The 27,091-nt window shown below is 38.2% G+C and overlaps 1 protein-coding gene across 1 annotated transcript in view; it reads left to right on the plus strand.

Annotated features, from left to right (window-relative positions):
• Positions 1 to 26,407, plus strand: part of fbln5.S (fibulin 5 S homeolog) — a 34,649-nt gene extending 8,242 nt beyond the window's left edge. Inside the window, exons 3-11 of the mRNA XM_018232426.2 lie at positions 1,283 to 1,334; positions 2,213 to 2,446; positions 6,714 to 6,836; positions 10,540 to 10,656; positions 13,886 to 14,005; positions 15,418 to 15,540; positions 16,229 to 16,355; positions 18,314 to 18,509; positions 26,103 to 26,407. Of these exons, the coding sequence (XP_018087915.1) occupies positions 1,283 to 1,334; positions 2,213 to 2,446; positions 6,714 to 6,836; positions 10,540 to 10,656; positions 13,886 to 14,005; positions 15,418 to 15,540; positions 16,229 to 16,355; positions 18,314 to 18,509; positions 26,103 to 26,264 (1,254 nt within the window). The 3' untranslated portion in view covers positions 26,265 to 26,407. The remainder of the gene's footprint in view (positions 1 to 1,282; positions 1,335 to 2,212; positions 2,447 to 6,713; positions 6,837 to 10,539; positions 10,657 to 13,885; positions 14,006 to 15,417; positions 15,541 to 16,228; positions 16,356 to 18,313; positions 18,510 to 26,102) is intronic.
• The last annotated feature ends 684 nt before the right edge of the window (positions 26,408 to 27,091 follow it).

A 27,091-nucleotide genomic window follows, 5' to 3' on the forward strand; every position in this document is an offset into this window, starting at 1 on the left:
TTTCCCTGGGCAGATGCATGCGCAGTAGAACGAAATAGGCGACTTTTTAGTTAAAGTTCATCTTTTCGTTCTACTGCGCATGCGCAGCCGAGCGAAGAAAAGAGGATCGATCCGTGGTGCTCACTGTTATAACAACCCTGGGCCGGTGCAGTTTTCTGCTGATAGGAGCACCGCCCCGGGGTGTCCTGGAGGACCAGTCTGTAGATGCCATTATACTAAATAGATTTAATACAGTTCCTCTTTCTGCTTCATTGTCATGCAGAAAATCTGATGCAAATGTTTGCCAGGGTTTCTTCTCAACAAGAGGGCTGAATGGATTCCTTATCCACAGCTTCACCAAAAAAATCAAAATTCATTTTTCACTACCACATATTCCTGATTTTTTTTGGGGGAATTTAATTAAACCAGTGGCTACAGTGAAACCACAAACATCCCAAAGCCCCTAAACCCCAGCCATATTTCTACTCTCACTACTGAACCCCTTCATACCTAATTATCTCTCCATATCACTGCCTGGCCCTTCATCAAAGTCCTCAATTTGTGAAAAAACAGTAGCCTCATACATACATGTCCCATTTATCCATCCTGTTTACATACAGTACTCTTCTACTGACTTATTTAACACGAAATACAGAATATGTAAATTTAAAACAACTGGGTAATGTATTAGGTACTTTAATAAAATCCACAAATTAGATTATGTAGCTGTTTAGTAAATCTGTTTCACAACGACTTTGATTTATCTTTACAGTTATTTTCTTCTAAGTTTGGAAATATTTGCGTTAGGTTCCTCAGCCTAACATTTGTATTCCATCAGTAAACAGTTCAGTTACATTACAGTAAATGGTTTTACCATGCAAAGAGTGTTAGGCCTATGGCACAAAGGTCAAATGTTGGGGAGATTGTCCACCAAGATTTTAGGCAAATACAACTGCCAAGCCCAAAGCTCTAATTCCAGCTAATCAGTAATTTGGGATGGCTGATTACCAAACGGAATGAATGAACTGTCTGCAGCAGCAAAAACAATTATAGGTTTAGATATAATATTGATAATATTGATAAGCAATAATATATACATTTTTATTAGTATTATTAAATTATGTAACATTTTCTCATGAAAAAACTATTAAGCATCTACTTGGTTGGAACATATTAACTGCTGTCATAATTCCCTTTTACATTACATCTCTTGAACTAGTGCTGCTTACTGCATGTTCAAACAAAGAGCATCTGATTCCATTGAACATACCAATTTGTATTTGTCTTTTAACCTGTATTTCAGCAACAGTGCTCCAATGGCTTTGAGATGGACCGATCATCAGGGCAATGTTTAGGTATGGTAAAGTCCTGGGACCCTGAAATGGTTCCGGCAGAATATATGAGCTAAAAATCATTTGCAAGAATTATAGGATAGTTATGATTGGGTAGGTGCAAGTTCTGGTATGGTAAGGGGGGAATTGTGAGCCTTTGGGGACCACACATATTTTTCAATAAATTGCACTTGCAGAGGATGTCTGCCTTTTGTTAATCTCCTTCCCTTTCATTTATTTACTGTAGTATTATGTATGGGCAGTGCATAAGGGGAGTGTATAGAGGGCTTGCATTATTCTACATTGTTATTTCACAATGTCCACTTGTAGGCATTTTGTACGGCTATACACCATAACCTCCTTCTTATTTTTATTGTTATTGTGTACACATAGACATAGTGGCGGGGAGAGCAGTAGGAGCACAATGGATGCTGATGGACAATTTTTTTATTTTATTTTATTAAGAAAGGGGGGGATTTGAACCTAGAAATAATAGCCTAGAAGATGGCATGAAGTTTTTCCCAAAACTGACCATTTATGTTATCAGAGTATGTCAGGCGGATAAACCGAGCATGCAGTTCTACTAATATGTATAGACTGGGAATGCAGAAAACATGTTTTTTGGCCATGATTTACATTTTAGTGGTAAAAATGCTTGCCTGGAATCAGATTGGCACAGTTTTGTCTTTGACAAGTAATGAAGATAAAATAATGCAAGCCAAAAAGTATAAAACAGAATAACTTTAACCACATATCATCAGCTACTTTTACTGTGTAGCCTTCCAGCAGAGAATCGCAGTGTTTGGCTCAGAGTCTTGTAAATACGCCAATTTAGTTCGGATTTGTGCCCAACATGTGAATGGAATAATGATAAAGCTTACGGTTTTACCTGTTTTTCTTAGATGTGGATGAGTGTCGGATAATTCTGGATGCCTGCAGAGGAGATATGATGTGTGTAAATCAAAATGGAGGTTACCTCTGCATTCCTCGCACCAACACCATGTTTAGACCTAGTTTACGTAACCCATTTCTACCAGCTGCCGCTGCACCACTTCCTCCTCCAAATTTCCCATCACCTTCCAGACCCGTTGTCTGTCGTTTTGGGTATCAACTTGATGAAGACAACCAGTGTGTAGGTGAGTGGAAGTTACATCTCCCAAATACCATTGAATTGTCTAACAGAGGATGATGCTATTTGAAACTGTATTTGTTTTGATGACATTACATGTAATGACAAACTCTGTACCTAGGAAATACAAATGAGTCAACTTTTGGTGTAGACATGATTGTCATACATATTGTCAGGCTTTGAGCCAGGGACCTTTGGGTTTTTGGCTCTGCGCCTTAACCATTGGGCCAGGTGAGCAGCGTGCTGGTTTGGTCACTGTCTATTACCTGGCCTTTGCAGCCCTAACCCAGCAACAGCCTGATTGGTTTGCAGTCAGCCAATCAGGCCAGCCCTCCAAACTCCTTGTCTGAGCATTGGCTTCCCAAACTAGCAGTGTGTCATTGTCCCTAGCGAAGTGTCCCAGCTCTCGCCTCCTTGCCTTGCCCTGTCCTGTTCTATCCTGTCTTGTCCTGCCTTACCTTGAACCTTTCCTCCTTACCTTACCTTGTACTGTTCATGCCTTGTCTTTCCCTCCTGGTTCTGCTCCAGTCCTACATTTAACTTTGCCTTAACCTATTTCTGCCTTCACCTGACCTTGCCTGTTCCTGCTTCCTGTACTGTTCTGACTTGTACCTGTACCTTGTCTTAAATCTTCCCTCGTCTCACTCTGACACCTTGCTCTGCCTTATCTTCCCTCTACGGCTATCCAGTCCCCTCTTCTGCTATCCTGTCCTCTCCTGTTTTCCAGATTCTTCTGCTCCAGATCCTTTTGCTCCAGTCCTTCTGCTCCCCTATCCCCAGTCTAATCTGATTCTATGCACACACCATCCTGTCTCTTCCCATCTTATCCTGTTCTACACCTGCTCCATCCTCTCCTACCCAGACTGCTCCTGTTCTGACTCATCGCCCTCTTCATTCTGTCTAGTTCAGTCCTGATCTTCGCCCTCTCTGTCCTGTTCCGCTCTGCACCTGTTCCAGTCTAACTCATCGCCCTAGTCACCCTGTTCCTGCTCTTTTCCCGTCCCGTGGGTTAAGCCAGCTCTTGCCTTAAGGACTCGCCTTTCTCCTGCTGCCCCCACAGTGCCCCCTACCTAATCCTTAACACATAAAAAGGGCAGCTGCCGGTTAAAAGTGTATGCATTATACATTTCTTAAATAAGCCTAAAAAAGTTAAGCCTTTCATTGCTATAGGAAAAAACAATAAAAAAAGACATGCAAGTGGAGTCTGAAATTTGAAATAATAAACTTGACCTAGAATGGGGTAAATATTTCCCAGTGACTGACCTTTGTTATTTAATCAGAGTATGTCAGACGGATATACTTAGAATATGTGGATAGAGTGGGAATGATGTATCTGAATTTAATTGAATAAGAAACACAGAAAGGCAAACTTAGTTGATGTTTAAAGAAAAATAGATTTACTTTAATATTTCTATTAAGTTAGGGATTAGATTTTAAAGCATAAAAAAATGTAAACTTTATTATACATATTTTAAAGTACCGGTACGTGAAGGGGCCCATTTACTTAGCTCGAGTGAAGGAATGAAGAAAAAAACTTCGAATTTTGAATGGTCGAATTTGGCTATTCGACCATCGAATAGGCTAATTTGACCTTCGACTACAACTTCGACTTTGAATTGAACGATTGGAACTAAAAATCGTTTGACTATTCGACTAGTCGAAGTACTGTCTCTTTAAAAAATACTTAGACCCCCTACTTCGGCAAATAAAACCTACCAAGGCCAATGTTAGCCTATGGGGAAGGTCCCCATAGGCTTCCTAACAATTTTCTGATCGAAGGAAAATCCTTCGATCGATGGATTAAAATCCTTCGAAGCGCTCGATTTGAAGGATTTAATCGTTCGATCAAACGATTTTTCCTTCGATTGTTCAATCGTAGGAATTGCGGTAAATCCTTCGACTTCGATATTCGAAGTCGAAGAATTTACATTCGGCAATCGAATATCGAGGGTTAATTAACCCTCGATATTCGACCCTATGTAAATTTGCCCCAAAATGTAGACATAACCAAGTATTTCACTGTGATAGAAAAACAAACAGGATCTAATGCTTTAATCGTGCACTTAAAAATAATTTTAAAAACACAACAGAGAACTCAACAGACATTATGGCATATGCAAGAGGTGTGCAGAAAGCGGACATGATAGAATGTCCGTGTATATATGTATATATTATTCCCGAAACAGTTTCTTTCTCTGTGAAATTCAATTTCATTCATTTTGTCTAAAAAACTGGCTCAGTAACACATATAAAAAAATTGCAGACAAGTTAATTTATTGGAACCAAGTGTCATCCAGGTGGCCAGAGCATTTTGAGTCATTAGGAGTTCTTGGAGAGCTCTGCATCACTGAAGAAATAAATGGCAGTGCTTATTCTGGCTTAGCCCTATTTTTTTGGGTAAGTTTTGTTGAAACAGTGTAAAATTAGCCACAAGTAAAATGATAGGATGTTGCCAGACATGAGTTGGCCTCATTTATTTCTTGGCAAGAACTAGTGGGTTTGAATGTTTACTGTGAATGACAATTCCAGTGTAATATTGGGTAAAGGAAAAGTATTGGTAAGATGTTCTTTTTGAAAAATAAATGTGTCAGACTTTAGGAGCTAAACACGGGGTATACAACCTGGGGGTAGTTAGGCCATGTACCCTGGTTGCTATGATCACCATCACTGATTGCTTCCTAGTGGACAATTAAATTACAGATACACTATACAGTGTCCGAAACAATTTTAAACAACCATGAATCATATTTCTTATACCCATCCCAGTGTGAAGATCCAGTTTTGTTTCTGCAGTGTATATTTCTGTGCAACTTCTTTGCATTTGTTGCTTGCTTCTTTTTCTTCACAATCCTGGTGAATGTGTTGTCCCCTCCCCAGAAGCACAGTTGTACTTCCCACCCCAAAAAATATTTAAGAATAATAGAAGCTAATTTATAAAAGATTAGTTTGTATCGATCACAATTTTGTTGGAAAGAGAGCAAAAATTCCTGCATTCGCAGGATTTATACTGACTATAAAAATGATTTATTCAGTCCTCTACTGGGATTTTTGTCCACCGTGGTATCCAGTATATGTAATTCATATGTCAATTTGTAAATTTGGGGAAAAGACTTGATAATGACTAGCTTTCCCATGGCCTTGAAACTGTTGTAGCAGTTACATTCAAGGCACTGCTTGTCTAGACAATCTGTAGGGGGCATGAAAGAAAGCAGGCGTAAGGCCATTTCATTGGCAGTCATCTTGATACTAAAAATACTGATACAAAAGCACATGATATCACCATACTGGAATCTTTGGCAAAGTACATATTCCCATATATTCTCAAGACAGAAGTTCCCATGGGACTTTAAAGGTATTTTCATGTCAGTATTGTCTTGGAATGCGATTTAATCACAGAGCCAGACTATTTAGATCTGTTTTATAGTCTTACACGGGGAAGGAAATCATTTTTGTCATTGAATTAATATAGCATTACAATTAAATCATTCTGATTAGATTTTAATGGAGAACATTTTCAGAAAAATGTCCTGTGTCAAATCTTTATGGCAACACATCTGGTGCTAGAGTAATAATTCATTATAATAACAATGTTCGATGAGTATTATTAATATTATTATAATACACAAAAGCCATGAATTTCCTGTAAATTATATCCTTATAAACGGTGAGTAGTGATGTCATCAGTTATAAACGGTGAGTTCTGATGTCATTTCTGTCACATGACTCATTGAAATGTGTGTATTATAATAAATAAAGAACCCCCACTTGCAAAATATGAGGATATTAGAAGTTACCCCGGAGTTCCATGACCTGTATTTATATGGTCATGAAACTCCTTGGTAACTTATAAAATCCTTATATTTTACAATATATATATATATATATATATATATATATATATATATTTATATATATATATTTATTCACTATATTATTATCATTTCTATAATTGCAGTCCATTATATCTCACTGCATCTCTATGAATGCCTGAAACTTTTAAATTAGACTGGTCTGATGAAATAATATTCAAAAACATCTGAAAGATTGTACACATAATAATCAGTAATTAAAATTGCACAAGCATGGAGGCAAATGATTGCAAAACGGTGGTGCTTATAGATGAAATATCAGGCCTTAACAGTAACAGCAAAGTACAATAATAGGAATAGGGTTGAATAATTGTTTTCTTGGCTGAGATCACAATGACTATTCATATAAACATATGTGAATGTTGTTTTATATGTTAAACAATAATCCAATTCTTGCTATTACAGATATAGACGAGTGTGTCAGTGAGTCCCACCAGTGCAACCCGACTCAGATATGTATCAATACAGAGGGAGGGTACACCTGCTCCTGTACAGAAGGGTACTGGCTCCTGGAGGGACAGTGTTTAGGTGAGTCTGACAAAGCTGAATGAACTGGATCATATAAAGTGCTACCACTAAACCCAAGGACATTTTATTGGTATTCATCTCTAAAACCAGTGTGGGGAACCTTTACTTTGATTTTTTTAAATGTCATAGTAAAATTATTATTATCTTATCTTATTATCTTTTTCACCATCTGCCATAGTTAAGATGTGATATAGCATGCAATAGTTTGGTTTCATATTATTGCTGCTGGTTTATAGTTACAGTTATACCACTAGAGATCAGATAGGACATCTCCAGTTTGTTGTCAATGGGTAATAACCATGCAGAACACTATCAGTTTGATGGTGCCACACAGTTTAGGCATCACTGTGTTAGACACAAGTGAATGAAGATATTTTACTTTGAATCAAGTGGCCAGAAACTTCCGTTTACAATCCAAACAAGAAATATAGACAACACTTGCTGCTCTTCTATAATTATACATATCTATATTATATTGAACCCTAGGTTTTTTTCCAATTGTGACTAGTCTTTCTCTTTGTCTTAGAAAGTGGTTACAGCTCAGTGAGCTCTTCCAGTTACAGTTTCTGCAGCTACTATTAAATCTTGCGGAAGAAGAAGCATATAAGCTTTAAGTCACACAAGTTTTTCCTAATAGCTCATTAAGGTGGGCGATATGGGGCTGATCCAATCGTGGGCCCTAGGGCCCAACGATCATATCAGAATGGAGGCGATACGGGCATTTGGATCGCAGGACCACATCAACGAACAGATGCAGCCGCGATCCGTCAGCATATTTTACCATGCCCTGTCGCATCAGGCTGACTTTCGGGCATATTTTTGGGGGACGCCCGTTGGATGGCACCACACACGGGCCAATAAGCTGCCGACTCGGTCTGTCGGCAGCTTTTATCTTCCCGTGTATGGGGGCCTTAATAAAACTGGGATAGGAGGTGGGTGGGGATTGTAGATTGCTCTCCTTAGCTTTAATTATACAAGGAAAAGGGAACAGGTTTAAGTATGAACTTTTCTATGAGAATTTGGACCATGGTGCTTTGTGTTCTGTTAAACCTCAAATATCCACAATTGATATGACAAGTATGTATTGTCTATATTTTATCAGCCACTGTAATTCATTCTCTCCTTAGTGCTTTGCCCTATTACATTGGTATACCTGCATGTCCTTAAATTGTTTTACATGTGTCACATGTATTTGACATTAATGAAGGGTGTTAGCAGGCCATTACCTTAAAAACACATTCTCTAATCACCTGTCTATGGCCTGCCCATAATCATGTTTACACAATGCCCATTATTGCTAAAAAGGAACAGACCATGCCGCCCTGCAATTCATCTCTACCCAAAGTGTTTGAAAGGGACAGCTTGCTTTTTGCTTGAACAGAAAGAGCATAATGTTCACATCTCTTGCTGAAAATGAAATGCTTCACAAATACATGGCACAAGCAACCATCAAATTGTGTCCAGATGACTGTGTACCATGCGTAAAGTGGAAACATGTGCAGCTTTGCCTCTCCAAGAGATCAGTAAGGATTAAGAAAAAAGCAATTAAAATGTAACCATTTGATAAGTAACTTTGATGCTCATTGTACCAGTGCATTGTGTGTGTAGCCTGAATGCACAGTCATAATTCTTTGGACTTGATGTCCATTCTTGCTATGAATTTGGTCTCTTCCTCAACTAATGTTTGGAGTTGCTTTTTATAACTTGGAGCTGAGGATAAATTATCTGAAGTGGATAGAAACCTGGCTTATTTGTCAGTGGAATTTCCAGCCTGAGTGAAAAACATCTTCTGTTTTGACAGTAACCTTGAACCCACTGGCTTTGTATCTCTCAGTTGAAGCCAACGTGCAGTAGCCACCATCCATCATGCGTTTCATTACTTTTTATTACATTGCATCACAGAAACATATATAAACTAGGGTGGTACACCACAGATACACCACTTAAAAGGAATCAGTTATCTGGTGGGCACTTCTCCCCTGCTCACAAAAATGGTGATGGAAGATCTTCCAGGTGTAATAACAATACAGTTTAGGGATGTGCAATGTTATATTTAAATGGGCACAATACTCATTGTTCAGTATGAGTTTTATGACTAATGATGAACATACATTTTTGCTATAATCATGAAAAATCCAAAGTTAGCCATGACTGAATGAACATGCAGGACTTAACCCAGACTCATTTTGCCATGTACAAAGTTATATCATATTATCACATGCACTATGCATAATACTAATGTTCAACATCAGCTCATGGCAACGTCATCGCAACACAGTTAAGTGACCTCATTTTACATAGTGTACCCCATTAGAATGCAATAAAAATAGTACATGCTCAATTTGATTGTATAATACTAAACCTAGGGCACTGCAGCAAAAATGCTAACCAATCAGATCATAGATGCCATATGTAGGTACTCTTAGCCTATCAATATGATATTGGGCTGTGGAAATAAAACAGAACAACCTGAAGAAGACCCAGACAAACAAAAGAAAAATGTATCTGCATCCAAATAGTAACCTTATTGAAGTCAAACCCAGAAACCCTAAAAGTAGGCAACATTAAGAACTATGTCATGCACAGTCTGTTTCTTGAATCTATTAAAGCATGTTTCAAATTTCCCATGTAGCGTGGCTTGAGAAATAACTAAAACAACTAATACTCAATATAAATCCAACAGAGAAGTGGGGTCCCGTTCTTGCACCGTGTTAATGTCATCGGGAGGTTGAATATAAATCTGTTTACTGGCAAGGATATATTTGTTTGGAGAGGAAAAAAAGATATTTACTCTTTTTCCTGGAAGCTACAGGAAGGCCAACAATTTCCTCCTTAGAGAGTAGAAAGAACAATAACACCAAAATATTAAAGTATTTTAAAAGAATCACAATATAATGTACTATTGCCCTGCACTGATAAAACTGATGTTTTTGATTCAGAAACACAACTATAGTTTACATAAACAAACTGCTGTGTAGCCATGGGGACAGCCATTCAAGCACAGGATACACAGTAGATAACAGATCAATTCTGAAGAATTCCATTATACACTACAGAGCTTATCTGTTATCTGCTGTATCCTGTGCTTTTTCTCCTTTTTCAGCTTTGAATGGCTGCCCATTGGCTAAACAGCAGCTTGTTTATATAAACTAGAGTGGTGTTACTCATGCAAACACACCAGTTTTACCAGTGCAGAGCAAAAGGACATGATGTTTTCATTACTTTAAAAACTTTATTTTTTTGCTGTTACTGTTCCTTTAAGAATGAACAGAGCATGACTTTCTATTGATCTGTCCTATTTACCCCATATTGTATGATGGTGATGGTATACTAGCCTGTTCTCTTGTGGTGCCCAGGAGCAGAAACACCCCAAAGATCGGCTCTTCTTTTTATAATGAAAAACACCCTGTTTGGTTACAAACAAAATAAAGAATTTTAATAAAGGGAACTACTTTGACATAATGTCTAAAACATTCTAAATAGAATCAGAACATCAGCTTTTACTGATTATATTTGGAAAGTTTCTTATTTCCAGGAATAAATCTCATGTTACTTTTTCATTTTAATGATAGTTTCCCTCTAAACCAGGGATAGACAAAGCGGTTATTGGATTTATTTCTGTTTGCTCATCATTAATAAAATGTACTTTTTTTTTAAATAACTTTGGAAGTAAAAAAAATGTCCCCATATTTTCTATTTTCAGACATCGATGAATGTCGGTATGGATACTGCCAGCAGCTGTGTGCCAATGTACCAGGATCATATTCCTGCACATGTAACCCTGGCTTTATCCTGAACTCTGATGGGAGGTCCTGCCAAGGTAAGCAGATGGCTGATGCAAGTCAGGTTCTGGTGCCAACATGCCCAAACATTAAACAGAGCTGTCAATCAGGCCCATGCCATGTAGGAGGTAATGGGCCACTCCAGGCCTCTTTGAGACCTTAATTCACGCTATCATTTAGTCATTATTAAAGGTCCAGTACCATCAATTTTTTTTTAAAATTTGTTAGTATAGAACGAAAAAAAAACCACAAAGACAAATTAAACTTTTAAATCGCTAAGTCTTTATGAATAAATAACTTACCGAAACTCTGCTTGCGCTCCTCTTCGGAAAAGACAATCCACCGATCCATCGTGCGGTGCTTGTTTTCTCCTTCCTGCCTTCCTTATAGCAGATAGCCAGGGAGGAGAAATCGAGCGCCGCGTGATGGATTGTCGCTCTGTGGCCTTTTCTGAAGAGGAGCACAAGCGGAGTTTCGGTAAGTTATTTCTTAATAAAGACTTAGCGATTTATAAGTTTAATTTGTCTTTGTGTTTTTTTTTCCGTTCTATACTAACAAATTTAAAAAAAATTGTTGTTACTGGTCCTTTAAGGCCTACAAAAAACGTACTGGATCATTATCTCCTTGATGACATGGGGTTGGTTGACAGCTCTGTATATATGAAGGCTAAACCACTGGTAAACTCATAAGATTACTGGAAATCCATTTTCTCTCTGCTAATCCAATCAGATATTTCTTCTCTAACAGGGGTCCAGTAAATGTAACCTGCTGATTGGTTACTATGGGTTACTAGACCTGGTGCAAGGCTTGTACCTTTTATTACATTCCAGGGGAAACCAATGTTCATGCTGGATATATGAATATGTAAATGACAGGCACCAGCTCAGCAATTATAACAAGGAGTAGGAAGGTACAAGGCAGTAAACAGTAATGAGACAAATTTGGCCCCGTACGTCTTATTTTGGCTCATAGGTCTCAAAGGGAAACAATTTTATTGCTCTCCAAAGAATACAGTACAGTACAATATAGTAAATTCTATCCAGGTTATTAAACACAGGGGTAAGCTGCATGAGATCAGAATACCTAATTATTTAAAGAAAGGAGTTATTATTCAGTTACAATGACCAGTACAGACTGAAAGAATGATTATATTTGCCCTGGCGCTGTTACTTGGGGAATGAGATCACATACCAACTGCTTTATCTGGAGGCACATTTCAAAAGCCAATTTGTTGCAAATTGTTATTCCTAACTGCTAAAGCCTTGCGAGTACAAAGTGAACTCAATCTTTAAATGCATTAACAAGGGGCCTATTTACTAACATTCCAATTTCCTTTTTTCTTTTACAAATCGTATTTTCCCTCTAGAAATTTGTTTTTATTTTAAATTTACCTTAAACTTTAAAAATGTGAGCTTTATTAATTGCAAAAACCACGAAAAACTCTAATACAAAACTGCTGTTGAGTTGCAATGGGAGGTGCACTGATCCTATTGGACCATTTTTAATCAATTCAGACTTCTAGGGGCCGATTCACTAACTTCGAGTGAAGGATTCGAAGTAAGAAAACTTCGAATTTTTCCGCTCCTCGACTATCGAATTGGCGTATATTCGCCTGAGTAGAATGATTCGAATAGATCGAGCGCAAAAACGCTGCGACTATTCGCCATTCGATAGTCGAAGTACTGGATCGAGCGCAAAAACGCTGCGACTATTCGCCCATTCGATAGTCGAAGTACTGTCTCTTTTAAAAATACTTCGACTGCCTACTTCGCCACCTAAAACCTACCGAATTGCTTTAAAAGCCTATGGGAAAGTCCCATAGGCTTGTTTTCCAAGTTTTTGATCGAATAAAAAGGCATTCGATCGAATGAAAATCCTTTGAGCGAATATTCGATCGAGGCGCCTATTCGCCTGGCGAATATTCGCCAATTCGACTATTCACCAGCGCGTAAATTCGCCCTTGATGAATTTGCCCCTTAGAGTTTTTGGATTTTTTTCCTGCTAGTAATTATCTAAAAAACTTGAATTTTTTGAGGTTTTCGTATTTTTAAGTGCATCGTTCAGCATTTATTTTCTGCTTGTACTTTTTATAATTGGATCTTTTCACAACTTTCATGGCATTCGTGATTTAAGAGAAAAGGAGTTTAAAGGGCAGATTTATCAAGGGTTGAATTTCGAGGGTTAAAAAACCCTCGAATTCAACCCTCAAAGTAAAATCCTTGGAATTCGAATATCGAATTCGAAGGATTTTAGCGCAAAAGCTTCGATCGAAGGATTTTTGTTCGACTAAAAAAAACTTAGAAAAGTGCTGGGGAAGGTCCCCATAGGCTAACATTGGACTTTGGTATCTTTAATTTGGCGAAGTATGAAATCATAGTTTTTTTTAAAGAGACAGTACTTCGATTATCAAATGGTCAATCGATTTTTACTTCGAATCGTTCGAATCATTCAATTTGATCGAATTTGATCAATTCGATGGTCGAAGTACCCAAAAAATTACTTTGAAAATCGAATATTTTTTGATTCAAACTATTCACTCGAGCTTAGTAAATCTCCCCCTTATTGTGGTTTCAAAAACCCTCTAAAACCACAAAATTTCAGCCTTTAATAAATAAACATCTATTGAGGGAATGTAATAAAAGTCGCAAAGAGCAAAACAATTTGCACAAATACAAATAAAAATTGCCATTTTGCAATGTAACACCCTTCATTCAACTTATTACAAATTTTAATTGCGCATTGCCCACTTTTAAGAAGTGCTTGAAGGTGGTCGTAAGCTTTTGGAGCAAACGTAACAACTTTTTCAGTAAGGAATTTTATTACATTCACTGCGCACTGGCGCAAAATATAAAATTCGCAAACCTTCTTCTACTGTCGGTTGCAAAAGCTTTATTAAATTCTCGCAAAGGTAAATTTGTTTGCACAGAGGCATAACTTTCGCTTATATATTTGTCATAATACCAAGCAATCTTCCATTTTCAGGTATAATGTGAGCTGTAGCAGTCATTAGAATAACATGAAATGGCACCACCTTCTTTTACCAAACCAGACTCTCTCCATCCAGCTAACTTAATCCTCATATACTGATTGTACATCAAATTCATTTTCTTTTGCATTTAGTTAGTTTCAAGAGCAGAATATTTATTATATTTATACTGGTCCTTTACTGTATTGCCCAGTGCTTCCATTATTATAAATAATATGACTTTTTTTCAATATCACGTTTGAGATTGGTGTTTGTGACTGAGCCTTCTGATATCTTTCCAGATGTAGATGAGTGTATCACTGATAACCCATGTGTACAGACATGCATGAACACGTATGGATCATATCTGTGCCGCTGTGAACCAGGGTATGAATTAGATGAAGATGGAGTCAACTGCAGCGGTAAAATATCTAAGCCACATAAATTGCTCCTGTTGGGCATTGTGATCTTTCTTTGTTGTAGCACGGTATACCTCTATAAGTATTACTCTATATAACCTATGCCTGAGACGTTTCTATGTTTTCTGTGCAAGAGCCAATGTAAGATTCTCAGAGGAGTATACAGTAACTTCTTTGCATTTTACCAACATGGGGTCACTTACCACATGCAAGGTAGGATGCAAAGTGCAAAAAAATGGGTGCAGTCTGCCATATCCGCAGGTCTCTGCAGTCTGTTTTTTGGCTGCTGAGCACAACCAGACCCTGAACACAAGTGGACTTTTTTGTACTTCTGTCTGGGGTCTTTGTAAATCACCTCTTATGCGGGGGTCTTGGAAATGTGTTTTTTTTTGGCTTCCTGGGTCAGTGATCCAAGCTGAAAAGAGGAAGAAGAAACAAAATAAGATAAAAAAAATTAAGACCAATAAAAAAATTGCTAAAATAGGACATGCTATAAAACAAAGGGGCACGAAGGGTCGAATTGAAAATTCAAATTTGAATTTTCAAATTCAAGTTTCATATGAATTTTCTAGGTTTTTTATGGCCAAAACTATCAAACTCAACTAGAGATTTTTTTTTTTAAAAAAATTCATTTTCAATATTTATCATACAGTAGCCCTTTAACGATTCAAATTCGACTATTCGTCACCTTAAACCTGCCGAATTGCTGTTTTAGCCTATGGAAGACTTCCTGGGATCAATTTGGAGTTGTTTGCAGCCTTCCTGACATTCGAGTTTCGTTTTTGGAGAATCGAGTTTTAAAAACTCGAATTGAATTCGATTCTAATTCGATTCTAATCCTAGTCACCCGAGATTGAAAAATTTGATTTTTATAATAAATTGCAATTGGTCGAATTTCGAGTTCATTGGTGTTTAAAATAACCTCCCATGAACTCGAAATTCGACTCTTGATAAATCTGCCCCAAACTGTGTGTGTGTGTGTGTGTGTATATATATATATATATATATATATATATATATATATATATATATATATATATATAAATATATATATATATTTTTTTTACAAGCTTTTTTTTTTTTTTTACAAAAAAAGACAACGTTTCCCTGTTTTAGTTGGCAAGTTTTTTATTTGTTTAAAAAAAAACCTCTCTCTGTGTTTTAAGCTCCACTGTCTTAGGTAACGTGAATGAGTTCAGAAACTGCTTTGTGTCTGCCCACACGATCATAAATGAATGCCAACGTGGTCTGGAAGATGTATTTTGACAATTTTGATATTCCATGTGAAATGCAATTTTATCCTCTGTGGAGCCAAAAATAACATAGGGGTCTAGGGGGTTAAACCATATACACATATACATTATGCTACACCAACAACTTTTCATTTTTATGATATGTGGGCCTTCTCTTTGCAGATATGGATGAATGCAGTGTTTCAGAATTCCTGTGCCAGCATGACTGTGTCAATGAGCCAGGTTCCTACTACTGTCATTGCCCAGAAGGCTACGTCTTGCTTGATGATAGCAGAACCTGCCAAGGTGAGAAGCCTCAACTCTTGCGGCCAGTTGCAATTGTCATTGTGTCTGCAACAGTTGTATGTTTTCATTTTGTGTATACGCACACCTCTTACATGCGGAGGCTTAAAAATATACAGCTCAAACCTACATTTAGGGGTTATTTATTAAAACTTGATTTTTTTGTGAAAAAACTCACATTTGAGATGAAAAAATAAAACTCGAATTTTTCAAGATTTATTAAGCCCCGAAGCTGCTAAATTCTGAATCTAAATATACTCTAAAACAAGTCGGATTCATGTAAAAGTCAATGGACAGCTGTCCCATTAACAATTTGAAGATGTTTTTAGCCTTCACAAATTTGGGGAGTTTTAGGGAGTTTGACTCCTGTTTTCACTTCAAAAATTGTAGTTTTTCGAGTACCAATTCAATAAGGTTGTACGATTCAAATCCATTACATTTCTTTACCTATATGGGAGATGCTGTGAGTAGCGAAACGGCGAATTTTTGCGGCGGTTTCGTGAATCACTAGCTGTGACTAGTTGCTCAACACATACAGCCAAATGCAGTTCATATAATCAACCCTTATGAGGTGTCTGGCATTTATATACCATCATAATTAAAAATAAGTTGTTAATTATTTAGTGGTTTACAGTTTATTGGAATTGAATTAAGCGTTCATAATCATTTCTCTGCTTCTGTTGTGTTGTAGATATTGATGAATGTGACACAGGGAACTACACTTGCACTCTGCAACAGTTTTGCTTCAATATCCCTGGAAGCTACAGGTGTCTAGATTCAATGCGCTGTGATGAACCCTACATCCAGATCAATGATAAGTATGTACCCATGACAAGGTGATAGCAGCCAATAAGCTAACACTATGATATAGCGGAAAAAAGAAAGTGTGCTTTCTCTTAATCATAATATATTAACAAGGTTACTCCCTGCATCCAATCCTACTAACAAATAGGATATACAGGTATAGGATCTATTATCCGTAAACCCGTTATCCAGAAAGCTCCAAATTACGGAAAGGCTGTCTACCATACACTCCATTTTATCTAAATAATCCACATTTTTAAAAATGATTTGCTTTTTCTCTGTAATAATAAAACTGTACCTTTTACTTGATCCAAAATAAGATATAATAATAATAATAATAACAATAATCTTTATTGGAAGCAAAAACAGCCTATTGGGTTTATTTAATGTTTACACGATTTTCTAGTAGACTTAAGGTAGAAGATCCGTTATCCGGAAAACCCCAGGCCCCGAGCATTCTGGATAACAGGTCCCATACCTGTGATTGCTTTTGTATCTCTTTCTAGAGCAACTCTATAGGTCATTTGCAAAGATCCTAGACAGAAGTAAAACAATATGCTAATGCCCTCTGTACATCACACTATAGCACAGGTGGCACAGGACTTTGCGGTCCATGTTTTTTGACAGTCCGAAAAACCAATAGGGAGCAGGCACTCAATGAAGGCAAACTTCCACCAGGCATAAGTTTAAAGTGAAGAAAGGTTATTGTGTCCATAGCCTTACACGTTTTATGTCATAAACATTTAATCAGAGGCTCGTGTTCATTGACAGTCCCTAAGTTGGGTGTCTGAATGAGTCTCAAGTTTTGGCTAAGGGTAGGGGGCTGGATGAGGGTGCCTATGTTCATCTGCCTCTTATTAATACAGCAATGATGAATGTAGGAGGCACTGTATTCATGGAGGCAACTGCAGGTCTTTGTTCTCCAAAATTGAATGGAGAAACCACGCAACAATTCAAGTTAATAGGAAGGCAATGTGCAAATTTGAACAAAATCGTAATTAACCCCTTATGGCAGTCCAGATAATGCATCAATAATAAACAATCTTGCCTGTCTTTCTGCCCACCTGTATGCTGTCATTTAATGAAATAAATACTATAGAGGAGAAACTAGGTTATATATAACAGATAATATTGGTTGGAACCATTAGACAACCACTTGTCTGTTGGGGGCCCTGTACAAGTATAGCATGTGTCATAATTAATACTATTAAAGGAGAAGGAAAGGTAAATTACAAGTAAATTACATACATTGACCACAAAGTGGAGAGATACTTACAGGAATCGTTATATGTTTTTCCCTGTTGCTCTAACCCAAGATCGTATTAAAAATGTTTTGCAAGGTACATGTAATAAAAAAGCCACCCCTCTTGCTATCCAAATTGGCTCTTATAGGGCTCGCACATGCGCAGTAGAAATTTTGTAAGCCCTGAGCATGCGTACCAGATCCTTAAGTTGCCCCTTGTGAGCGGTGATAATCAGGTGGTACAAGGCAACGTCATCTTTAAGCACTTCACAGAGGGAGACACAAGACGTGACGCGCACACGGCCAAAGTGGCGGCCACAAAGTCAGTAAAGGGGTAAAACTTCAATTGCATGGTGTCAGTGCGGGAGACCGAATTGGGCAGCGCAAGTATAGCGGTTCAGGAGGGGTGCGCCCGAGCAACAGTTACAGATAGTTATTAAAAATTACCTTTCCTTCTCCTTTAAGTATTGGTTTGGCTGGAGTCATGCAATGACTGGGCTGGACCTCCTACAGCTGAACCCCCTGAAGTCTGCCCTGGGTGGAAATTTACGGGCAAGAAGAGAATGATTTTTATGGGCATGGGACAAATGCTAGACAAGTTGATTACACTATCCTATTGTATAACCTTATATAATAATTTTTAAAATTATGCATTATAACATAATTAATTATTTTTGGAAATTGCTTTTTCTTTTTTTAAACTAATCAGTGAGTTTTGTCTTTTTCAAGTCGGTGCATGTGCCCTGTGGAGAACACAGCCTGCAGAGACCAGCCTTTTACCATTGTCCATAGGCACATGGACCTGCTGTCCACCCGCACTGTTCCTACTGATATATTCCAGATGCAGGCCACCACCCGCTTCCCTGGAGCCTACTACATTTTCCAGATTAAGTCAGGGAATGAAGGCAGAGAGTTCTACATGAGAGTAAGTATCACAGGCAGGTGGCACACTGCAGCATGACAATAAACACTGCAGGGATAGAACATTCTACCATGAGTTTCATATTACATCTCATTCTGTGCCCACATCTTGAAGTAGGAGGTTAAAAAAAAAGCTTTGAGGTGAGTAATTTGATGTGTAAACTCCAAAGCAAGTTACTCCATTGGAGGTAATAGGCTAACATGATGGCACTGAGATCAGTATTATTTGAGCTACATATATGTGGTAGCAAATAGGAACACAGAGGGGAAGGGGGGTCTGTTTGTAAAATTATGAATGGGGTCCTGTTAATTATACATGCACCTCTGTAAACAATTTTAAATGAGAATTTCCCAGACAAGGATTTTCCAGTGTTTATTTAAATTTATGAAAGTGTTATAAGGAGAACCCCATGAAAGCTTGTATGTTTTTTACTTCTTGGGGCTGGAAGGACACTGGCACTGTACACTACAAGCACAATAAATCTGTTCCAATAAAATTGTTGTACTGTGTAAGCCAGTAAAAATGTTACAGGGCAACCCTTTTGAAATAAAAAATAACAAAGTGGTATAAAGGTGATACCTTTATTATCTAACTAATATAATTATAGCAAGATTTCAGAATAGCTTTAAAAGAGAACTAAAATGTTCGGAAAGCCTGCTATGATTATATTAGTTAGCCAATAAAAGTATCACCTTTATACAACTTTGTTATTTTTTATTTTAAAAGGGTTGCCCTGTAATATTAACCTGGAAAACATCAAAAACACAGAGATCTCCCATCCTTGATCTACATGGTATTCTGTCAAATAGGTTTCCATGAAAACTAAATATTGTTGTTTTACTCCAAATGTGCTATTCACAGTGTTGGACTGGCCCACCAGGAAAACTCCCCTTGTGGGCCCAGGTGTCAGTGGGCCTTTTGCTTCTAAACATTTGGCATAGTTCATAGTCATTCCCTATTTCTTCATGGGAATATAGAGGCTTAATAATGGAAGAATAGAGTACGGTATGTAGAGATAAAAGACTAGGAGAATAAAGAGGTTGAGTGAGAAGAGGAGGTATAATAGTTTGGAAAGTGGGCCCTCAGCCTAAGGTTTTCTGGTGGGCCCCTGGTATCCCAGTCCGACACTGGCTGTTCATGTAGAATAATACAATAGTAAAACAGTGCTGTACGTTAGTACATCGAACCTCCACACATAATAATTTAGATTGTTAATCACCCCCTCTTGGGTTTAAAACTACACGTTCTATACCCTGCACTTTTAGCAGTCCTATATTGTCTTTATTGAACTCTTTAAAATGCCTAAAGACCAGTGTAGCTTCACTTCCAGACTTAATTAAATTCCAAAGCTCCCTTATCCTTTCCTTAAGGGGCCTGGTGGTACAACCCACATACTGTTTACAACACTTCATAAGTGAGCAAGTGAGCACCTATACTAGCGATTTCGTTTCACAATTTATATAGCTTTTTATCTTATATGCCTCCAGCATCACACAAGACTTAAAAGAGTCTGACACTTGAACCACAGAACACATGACACATCTTACCCATGTAAAGGTTGGCAAATGGAGGAGTGAACCACACCCCCATAGCAGTCCCACGCTCATGGAAGTAACACACCCCCTCCAAAAATAATGTAACGCATGCACAGTTGAAAGAAATAGTTGACTTTTTTAGTTAAAGTTCGGCTTTTAGTTCTACTGCACACACCAGTGTCGGACTTGCTGGGCCAGACCCCCTCTCCCAAACATTTTTTCAAAAAAAAAAAAAGAAATTTGTTTCTGCGCATTGCAGCGCCATTAGCAAGTATGCCGATGCCGAGTGGCGCTTCGCCTAACAGTAGGTAGCGGGGGGCCCTGCACAGCAGTCCTGGTGGGCCCCAGACCCCCAGTCAGACCCTGAAGAGAAGCGATCCGTGGTGCTCACTGGTATAACCCCGGGCCGGTGCAGTTTTCTGCTGATAGGAGCACCGGCCTGGGGTTCCAGGTAAGTCAATCCAATCACTTGGGGGTGCCTAACATTTGGCACCCCCAAGTGCAGGATGACATTCCTTCTCCTTTAAAAGTCTTTGGGGTCTATTTATCAAAGAGTGAAGTTAGAGATCGCCACAATCCAGAGTGAAATTCTGCAATTTTCCATTCATTTCTATGGGATTTTTAGAAGAGTATTTATCAATAGGTGAAAGTTCATCCTTTGATAAATACGCCTTTCAAAATCCCATAGAAATGAATGGAGAGTGGCGTCATTTCACTGTGGACTGTAGTGACCCATAACTTCACTCTTTGATAAATATACCCCTTTGACTCCACCAATTGCGATTTAATTTCAATCAAGCTGAACCTCATATCACGTTCCCACCTCTCATATCTACTATAATCACTATCTGCCCTAGCTACAGTTGCCTTAAATTGTTCCTGAACACTCAGTATATCTGCATTTAAAGTTTCCAGTAACTTTTGGTTCCATTCAACCAACATACGCATTAATTGGACACTCAGTTAGTACATGATTCCAGCCTTTGTTAAAGCTATACATCTGTTATCTCAAATGCTGGGTACTTTTTAAATCGCAGTTCTCTTGAGATGATACCCAATGATATATATTTTTCTACAGCTGTGGTATCCCTCCAGATCATTAATTCCCTAACCATTTTTTATTCCAACTTCCAAAATAGATCATTGGCAGAATCATGGTTAAATATGGCATCTGTCCACAGTGTTTTATATAAGTATCCTAGAGCGCCGATTTCACAATACACAGCACATATATACAACACTCAAATCGGAGTTCTCTTAATAATTTAATTCATTCAGAAGCCAATCCGGATTCAATGCAGTCATTAAGTTCTGTGGCCACTCACCGATCAAGCTGTGTGGTTCAGCTGCATCCCACACCAAACCCATCACTTAGGGGCAGATTTATCAAGGGTCGACTTTCTATGTAAAAAATACTTCGAAATTCGACCATCGAATTAAAATACTTCGAATTCGACCATCGAATTAAAATACTTCGAATTCGAAAATCGAATTCAAACTTTTTTCATCGAATTTGTGCATTCTGCGGTCGAAGTAAAATCGTTCGATCGAACGATTAAATACTTTGTACGATTTTATCGTACCGTCGAACGATTTTACTTCGACTTCAAAAAACGTAGAAAAATGCTGTAGAAGGTCCCGATAGGCTAACATAGCACTTTGGCAGGTTTAATTTGGCGAAGTATTGAAGTCAAAGTTTTTTTAAAGAGACAGTACTTCTATTATCGAATGGTCGAATATTCTAACTATTTTACTTCTAATCGAATTAGAAGTAAATTCGAAGTCGTAGTATCATATTCGATGGTCGAAGTATCCAAAAAATTTAAAAATTTTTTACTTCGAAAATTCCCTCTAATTCACTTCGACCCTTGATAAATCTGCCCCTTAAACTTCAAGCAGTTTTTACTCAAAGGGACTTCTACCATACATTAGACGCATAGATAATCCCAATACTTACCGGACTGACACGTGACGTGGGTGCCGCCGCCAAAGTTAGACTCACAAGAAAAATCACTGCATGTAGCAGTGCACTCCGGGACACATGAAGGATCGCTCACATCTATATCTTAGTTTAAAACATCCATTTTTTAATGAATGAATGAATTAATTAATTAATTAATTAATTATCTCTGCATGGAAGAACAGTAACTCACCACCCAGTAATTCCATTTCCAGCTTCATTTGGGGCTCTGCTACCAACAACTTAATAATGACACATTAAAATACCCAACAGCAGCAAGAATACTTCTTAAAAAATAGCAAAATGTCTCTATCACATAACGTATAATTCATGATCTTTATTCACTTTTAGCCAGCAGGTGGCACTTAGTACTTACAATATTATGCAATGCAGATAATGTGCAAATAATGCTATGTAATGCACTATGAGTTTAAGTGATATGCAAAGCATATACGCCATAATGCACCCTTCTGAGCCCTCTATTTTGAGCATTTTTTCCATATTCTTAAGCAAACAAGTGATAAGAAATTAATTTTCCATCCAGTGCAGGAGCTGATAAACCTATCATAAAGACTGAATATATGTTACAACACAGCATGTTAAGTTTAATGGTTTGGCAAATAGGAATCTCTATAACTCGTTTATGCATTTGTGTAATAAGGTAATAGAAACAGCCAAACAAACCCAAACATTTACGTAGCATTTAGTGTAAGAGTAATCATTTAGACATAAACAGAGCAACGCGTTACAGCTATGGAATACTAATGTAAGGCACAAATGCTGAGTCTTTATTCAATTTTCTCAGTTTTTGGATCCCCATTAAAGGTGGTGCCTGTTTCTTTTTTTTTTCCTTTAAAATTATAGGCAACAAAATGTGGCATTAATTGTTAAGACCATTGTTAGCGAGAAATGTTTCCAATATGAACCACTTGTGTAGAAAGACCGAAATGGATCGTTTACTAAAGGCAGACAAAATACAAAGTGCAGAAAGCAGGTGCAAATGACCATGTTTTGGAGCCCACAATGCACCTTGTTTTCACATATTTTTTACTCACAGATTTACATCAGTTAGAAAGGCATAAAGACTTGGACCTGTGAATGGTGCACTGGTGAGCTCAGTTAATCATGTAAGAAGTGGCATGTGAGCAGCCTGTGGGCATCTACGTGTATGTTTCTTACTTGCATGGCATTATTAATGCCAAAGATAGAGTGTTTGTGGTCACAAGGAACATCAGGAGCCTTGTACTTACTGCTTAAAGGAGAAGGAAAGTCTTCTTCCACTTGGGGGTGCCAAATGTTAGGCACCCCCAAGTGATTGTATTGACGTACCTGAAACCCTAGGCCAGGGTTATACTAGTGCGCACCACGGAGCGATCCTCTTATGGCTTCTTCTTTCTTCTCGTGGCTGCACATGCACAGTAGAGAGAAAAGTCAAACTGTAACAATAAAGTCGGCTAATTCATTCTACTGCGCATGGGAAAATTTGAAGAAAGAAGAAGCCGGAAGACGATCACTCCGTAGTGCACGCTGGTAGAACTCCGGCCCGGTGCAGTTTTCTCCTGATAGGAGCACTGGCTCAGGGTTTCAGGTACAGTTAGGCCTATAAATCTTTGGACAGAGACAACTTTTTTCTAATTTTGGTTCTGAAAGCCGCTGCAGTAAAGGCCTGGCAGAGCATTAAAGAGAAGGAAACCCAGAATCTGGTGATGTCCATCAGTTCAAAACTTCAGGCTGTCATTTCCAGCAAAGAGTTTTCAAGTATTAGAAATGAACATTTTATTTTCAGTTTTTTTAATTTGTCCAATTACTTTTGAGCCCCTGAAATGAAGTGATTGTATTAAAAAAAGGCTTTAGTTCCTCACCTTTATTAGAAAGGTCTATATAAATACACCAGTAAAGCCTCAATGTAATGCTGCTCCGAGTCCTCTGTCAAAAGAAACACCACATTTCTTTTCTTCTATTGTGTACTCATGGGCTTCTGTATCAGACTTCCTGTTTTCAGCTTAAACCTCCAGGGCATGGCCTTGAGCATGCTCAGTTTGCTCCTCTCCCCCTCCCTCCTCCCCTCCCTGCTGTAATCCGAGTCCAGAGCTATAGTGAGCAGGGAGAGACTCAGGCAGGAAGTGATGTCTCACAAAGCCAATATGGCAGCTGCTATCCAAAACAAACAGAGAACACTTCTAGAGCGGTTTACTCAGGTATGGTAAAGCATTCTGCAGAATAAATATAGTGTTATAGCTTGCACTATTATGGCTAATCTATTGGCAATAAACTGCTTCAGTAGCTTTCCTTCTCCTTTAAGGATAAGGCTCCCCTGCACTGTGCCAGGAATCATATGTGCCAAGAAAGGCACAACCAGTGCAAAATGCAGAGCCCAATTGCCCTGACATTTGGATAGTGAATAGTTTATAAAGGGACATGACTAGGGGAGGTTGCAATAACGATCCCCACATAACATCAACCTTCCCCTCCCCATTTACACCAATAACAACACTACAATCTGAATTCGTCCACAGCTCAGTTCACCAGAACCACGTCCTCCTATCGCCTTCTTCACAGCTAAAAAGGGAGATCAGGGCTGTACTGTGGACTAGAGGGGAGAGTGTGTGGAAAATCAAACAGCTGTTACATCTCCTAACTGCCCAGTTCTCCCTTCTGTCTCTAGGCAGCAGAGCTAAATGCCACCCCCAAAATATTACTGCCCTAGGCTTGGGCCCAAGTGGCATTTCCAAAAACCCAGACCTGGAAAGTACTAGAACATACAAGGGCATACAATTATACTGAAATGCTGGGGGAACATTGCATTCTGGGTAAAAAAACATGGTGAATAAAACATATATAGAACTTAACATAACATACTGTAAATGAGTGCTTAAAGCATTGCTAGTACCTTTATACTGAAGTTTTCAAAGCTTTCACTTGCGTCAACAGCATGTTTATCTTTTTAGAGTATGTACTGCAATACAGCTGCCAGTCAGCCATCTTAGCCATTCAACTGACTGCTGCCTGAGCCCTTTCTCTTTATATTTTTGTTAAGTTTGATCAGCACTATGGGGTAAAACATGAAACTTAAATGCAAGCTGATTTATAGAAAAGCTTTCACAAAAATACATGAAAAGATTGTTTAAGTAAGTATAAGTACTGCTGGAGGGACCAATTGTATGGGGAGCCCTGTGCATGGGGGAGCTAAAATATGTTGTTGGAATACCCAGTAACCCCTAGTTGCACCACAAGCTCATACCATGGATGAAGTGTTTCCTTTCTTTCTCTTAACCTGCTGAAGTGCATTGCGTTGATTCTCGAGACTGAAATTACAGGTTTGGGAACCTATATACAAACCTTCGTTAAACTGACAGACTGCAGTTTCATATTGAATTCATATTGAATTTCTTTTGCAGTGTCCCTTTAAATATCATAAACAGTGGTTTTTTTTGTAAATGTAAAAAAAACCCTTGTTTTTTCTGGGTATCCTGGGTACTAGAGCTTAGGTCAGTTTCAAGTCTATTTGCTTTGGGCCCTGTGGCTCAGTGACTCAGTGACTAGTTGTCTTTTGAGCAAGCCATCGCATATTGTGTTTGTAACCCCAAGAAATTAAATTTACCCCAATAGTGAAGCTAACCAAAACTTTCTATTTGTTCTATTTGACTGATGTGCTGAGGCCTTAAAAATCTGATATTAAGTTACTGAAAGCGCTAGGGGTTATGTAATAAAGGTGCAACACATTAGCAGGTAGAATTTATTGGTCACCTTTTTAAAAGCAAACATCTTATTGGTTGCTATGGCTAAGGGCAGAGACATACGCTCAGATTCAGGGAGATTAGTCGCCCAGCAACAAATCTCTTCTTCGGGGCAACTAATCTCCCCGAACTGCCTCCCGCTGGCAAGAATGTAAATCGCCGTCAGGATGGCAATCGGTGTGCTTCGTTTTCCGAAGTCGCCCGAAGTTGCCTCACGACTAAATCTCCCCGAATCTGAGTGTGTGTCTCTGCATCTGGACAAACATTGTGCCTTTTATCAGGTATAGTGAAGATTCTGGTGGTAGAGATTCCTCATGGGTCATATACCTCTAATATATTTCTCCTTCTGATTTCTTGCCCACAGCAAACAGGGCCCATCAGTGCTACGCTGGTTTTGACAAGACCAATCACTGGCCCCCGAGACTTGGTGCTTGACCTGGAGATGGTGACTGTGAACACTGTTGTCAACTTCCGAGGCAGCTCTGTCATCCGACTAAAAATATTTGTGTCTCAGTACTTATTCTGAGCCCTGGCTACTTTGCTGTGTTCTTTCATGATGTCCCTTTCTTCTCAGAAAATAGCTTCATTCTGCATGGACCTGGCTCTCCACACTTTTCCCCATGTCTTGACGAAACAAATATTTATCCACAGATAAATTCTTAAAAAATATGATTTTGTCCTGAGATATCGATTGATCACTGTCCCTCCAAACCTTTATAAATATAGCCAGGCACCCTAGTTCCTTTGGTAATGCAGTCTTTGTAGACTCTAGAATGTCCTATGTTACCTTGCAGTATGAAGCATGTCCACTATATGGAATTATACCCCAACAAATGCCCTAGAATAAAAACACTGCTGAGTGTCTCTACTATTAAAAGGCAACAACAAACACTTTTCTGAAAATAACTTTACTTTATAATTCATTACAAAGTGAAGAACATAAAACTAAAGTCACCTACTACTTATAGTTATTAATCAAAAGTATATTGAATTTCAGAAAAAAATGAAGAGCCATGGAGTAAACATTTATTATATGTAAAGTGGATTGGTTTGACATAAGTTGTCAAGCTGTTTAAAATACAGCAGCAATAATCCAGCCTTCATCCAATTTTATTGTCCATTGCCCTCTTTTCCATTTTTCTTCTTGTGTAGGAATAAGTCATTATGAAGATGTTTCAAATTGCCTTTTCTCAACAACTGTAGTCTGTAGGAAATGTAACCAATCTTTAGACGTTTTTCTCAAGTTCCTAAATAACTGGGTTCGTGGATCCCTCCTCTGTCCACCCTCATCCTTAATCCCATACATATATAATTATATAATTGCGTCTAAACCCCTCACCCCCCAAACATTTT

This window comes from Xenopus laevis, chromosome 8S, assembly GCF_017654675.1.
Source record: "Xenopus laevis strain J_2021 chromosome 8S, Xenopus_laevis_v10.1, whole genome shotgun sequence".
Lineage (NCBI taxonomy): Eukaryota > Metazoa > Chordata > Amphibia > Anura > Pipidae > Xenopus > Xenopus laevis.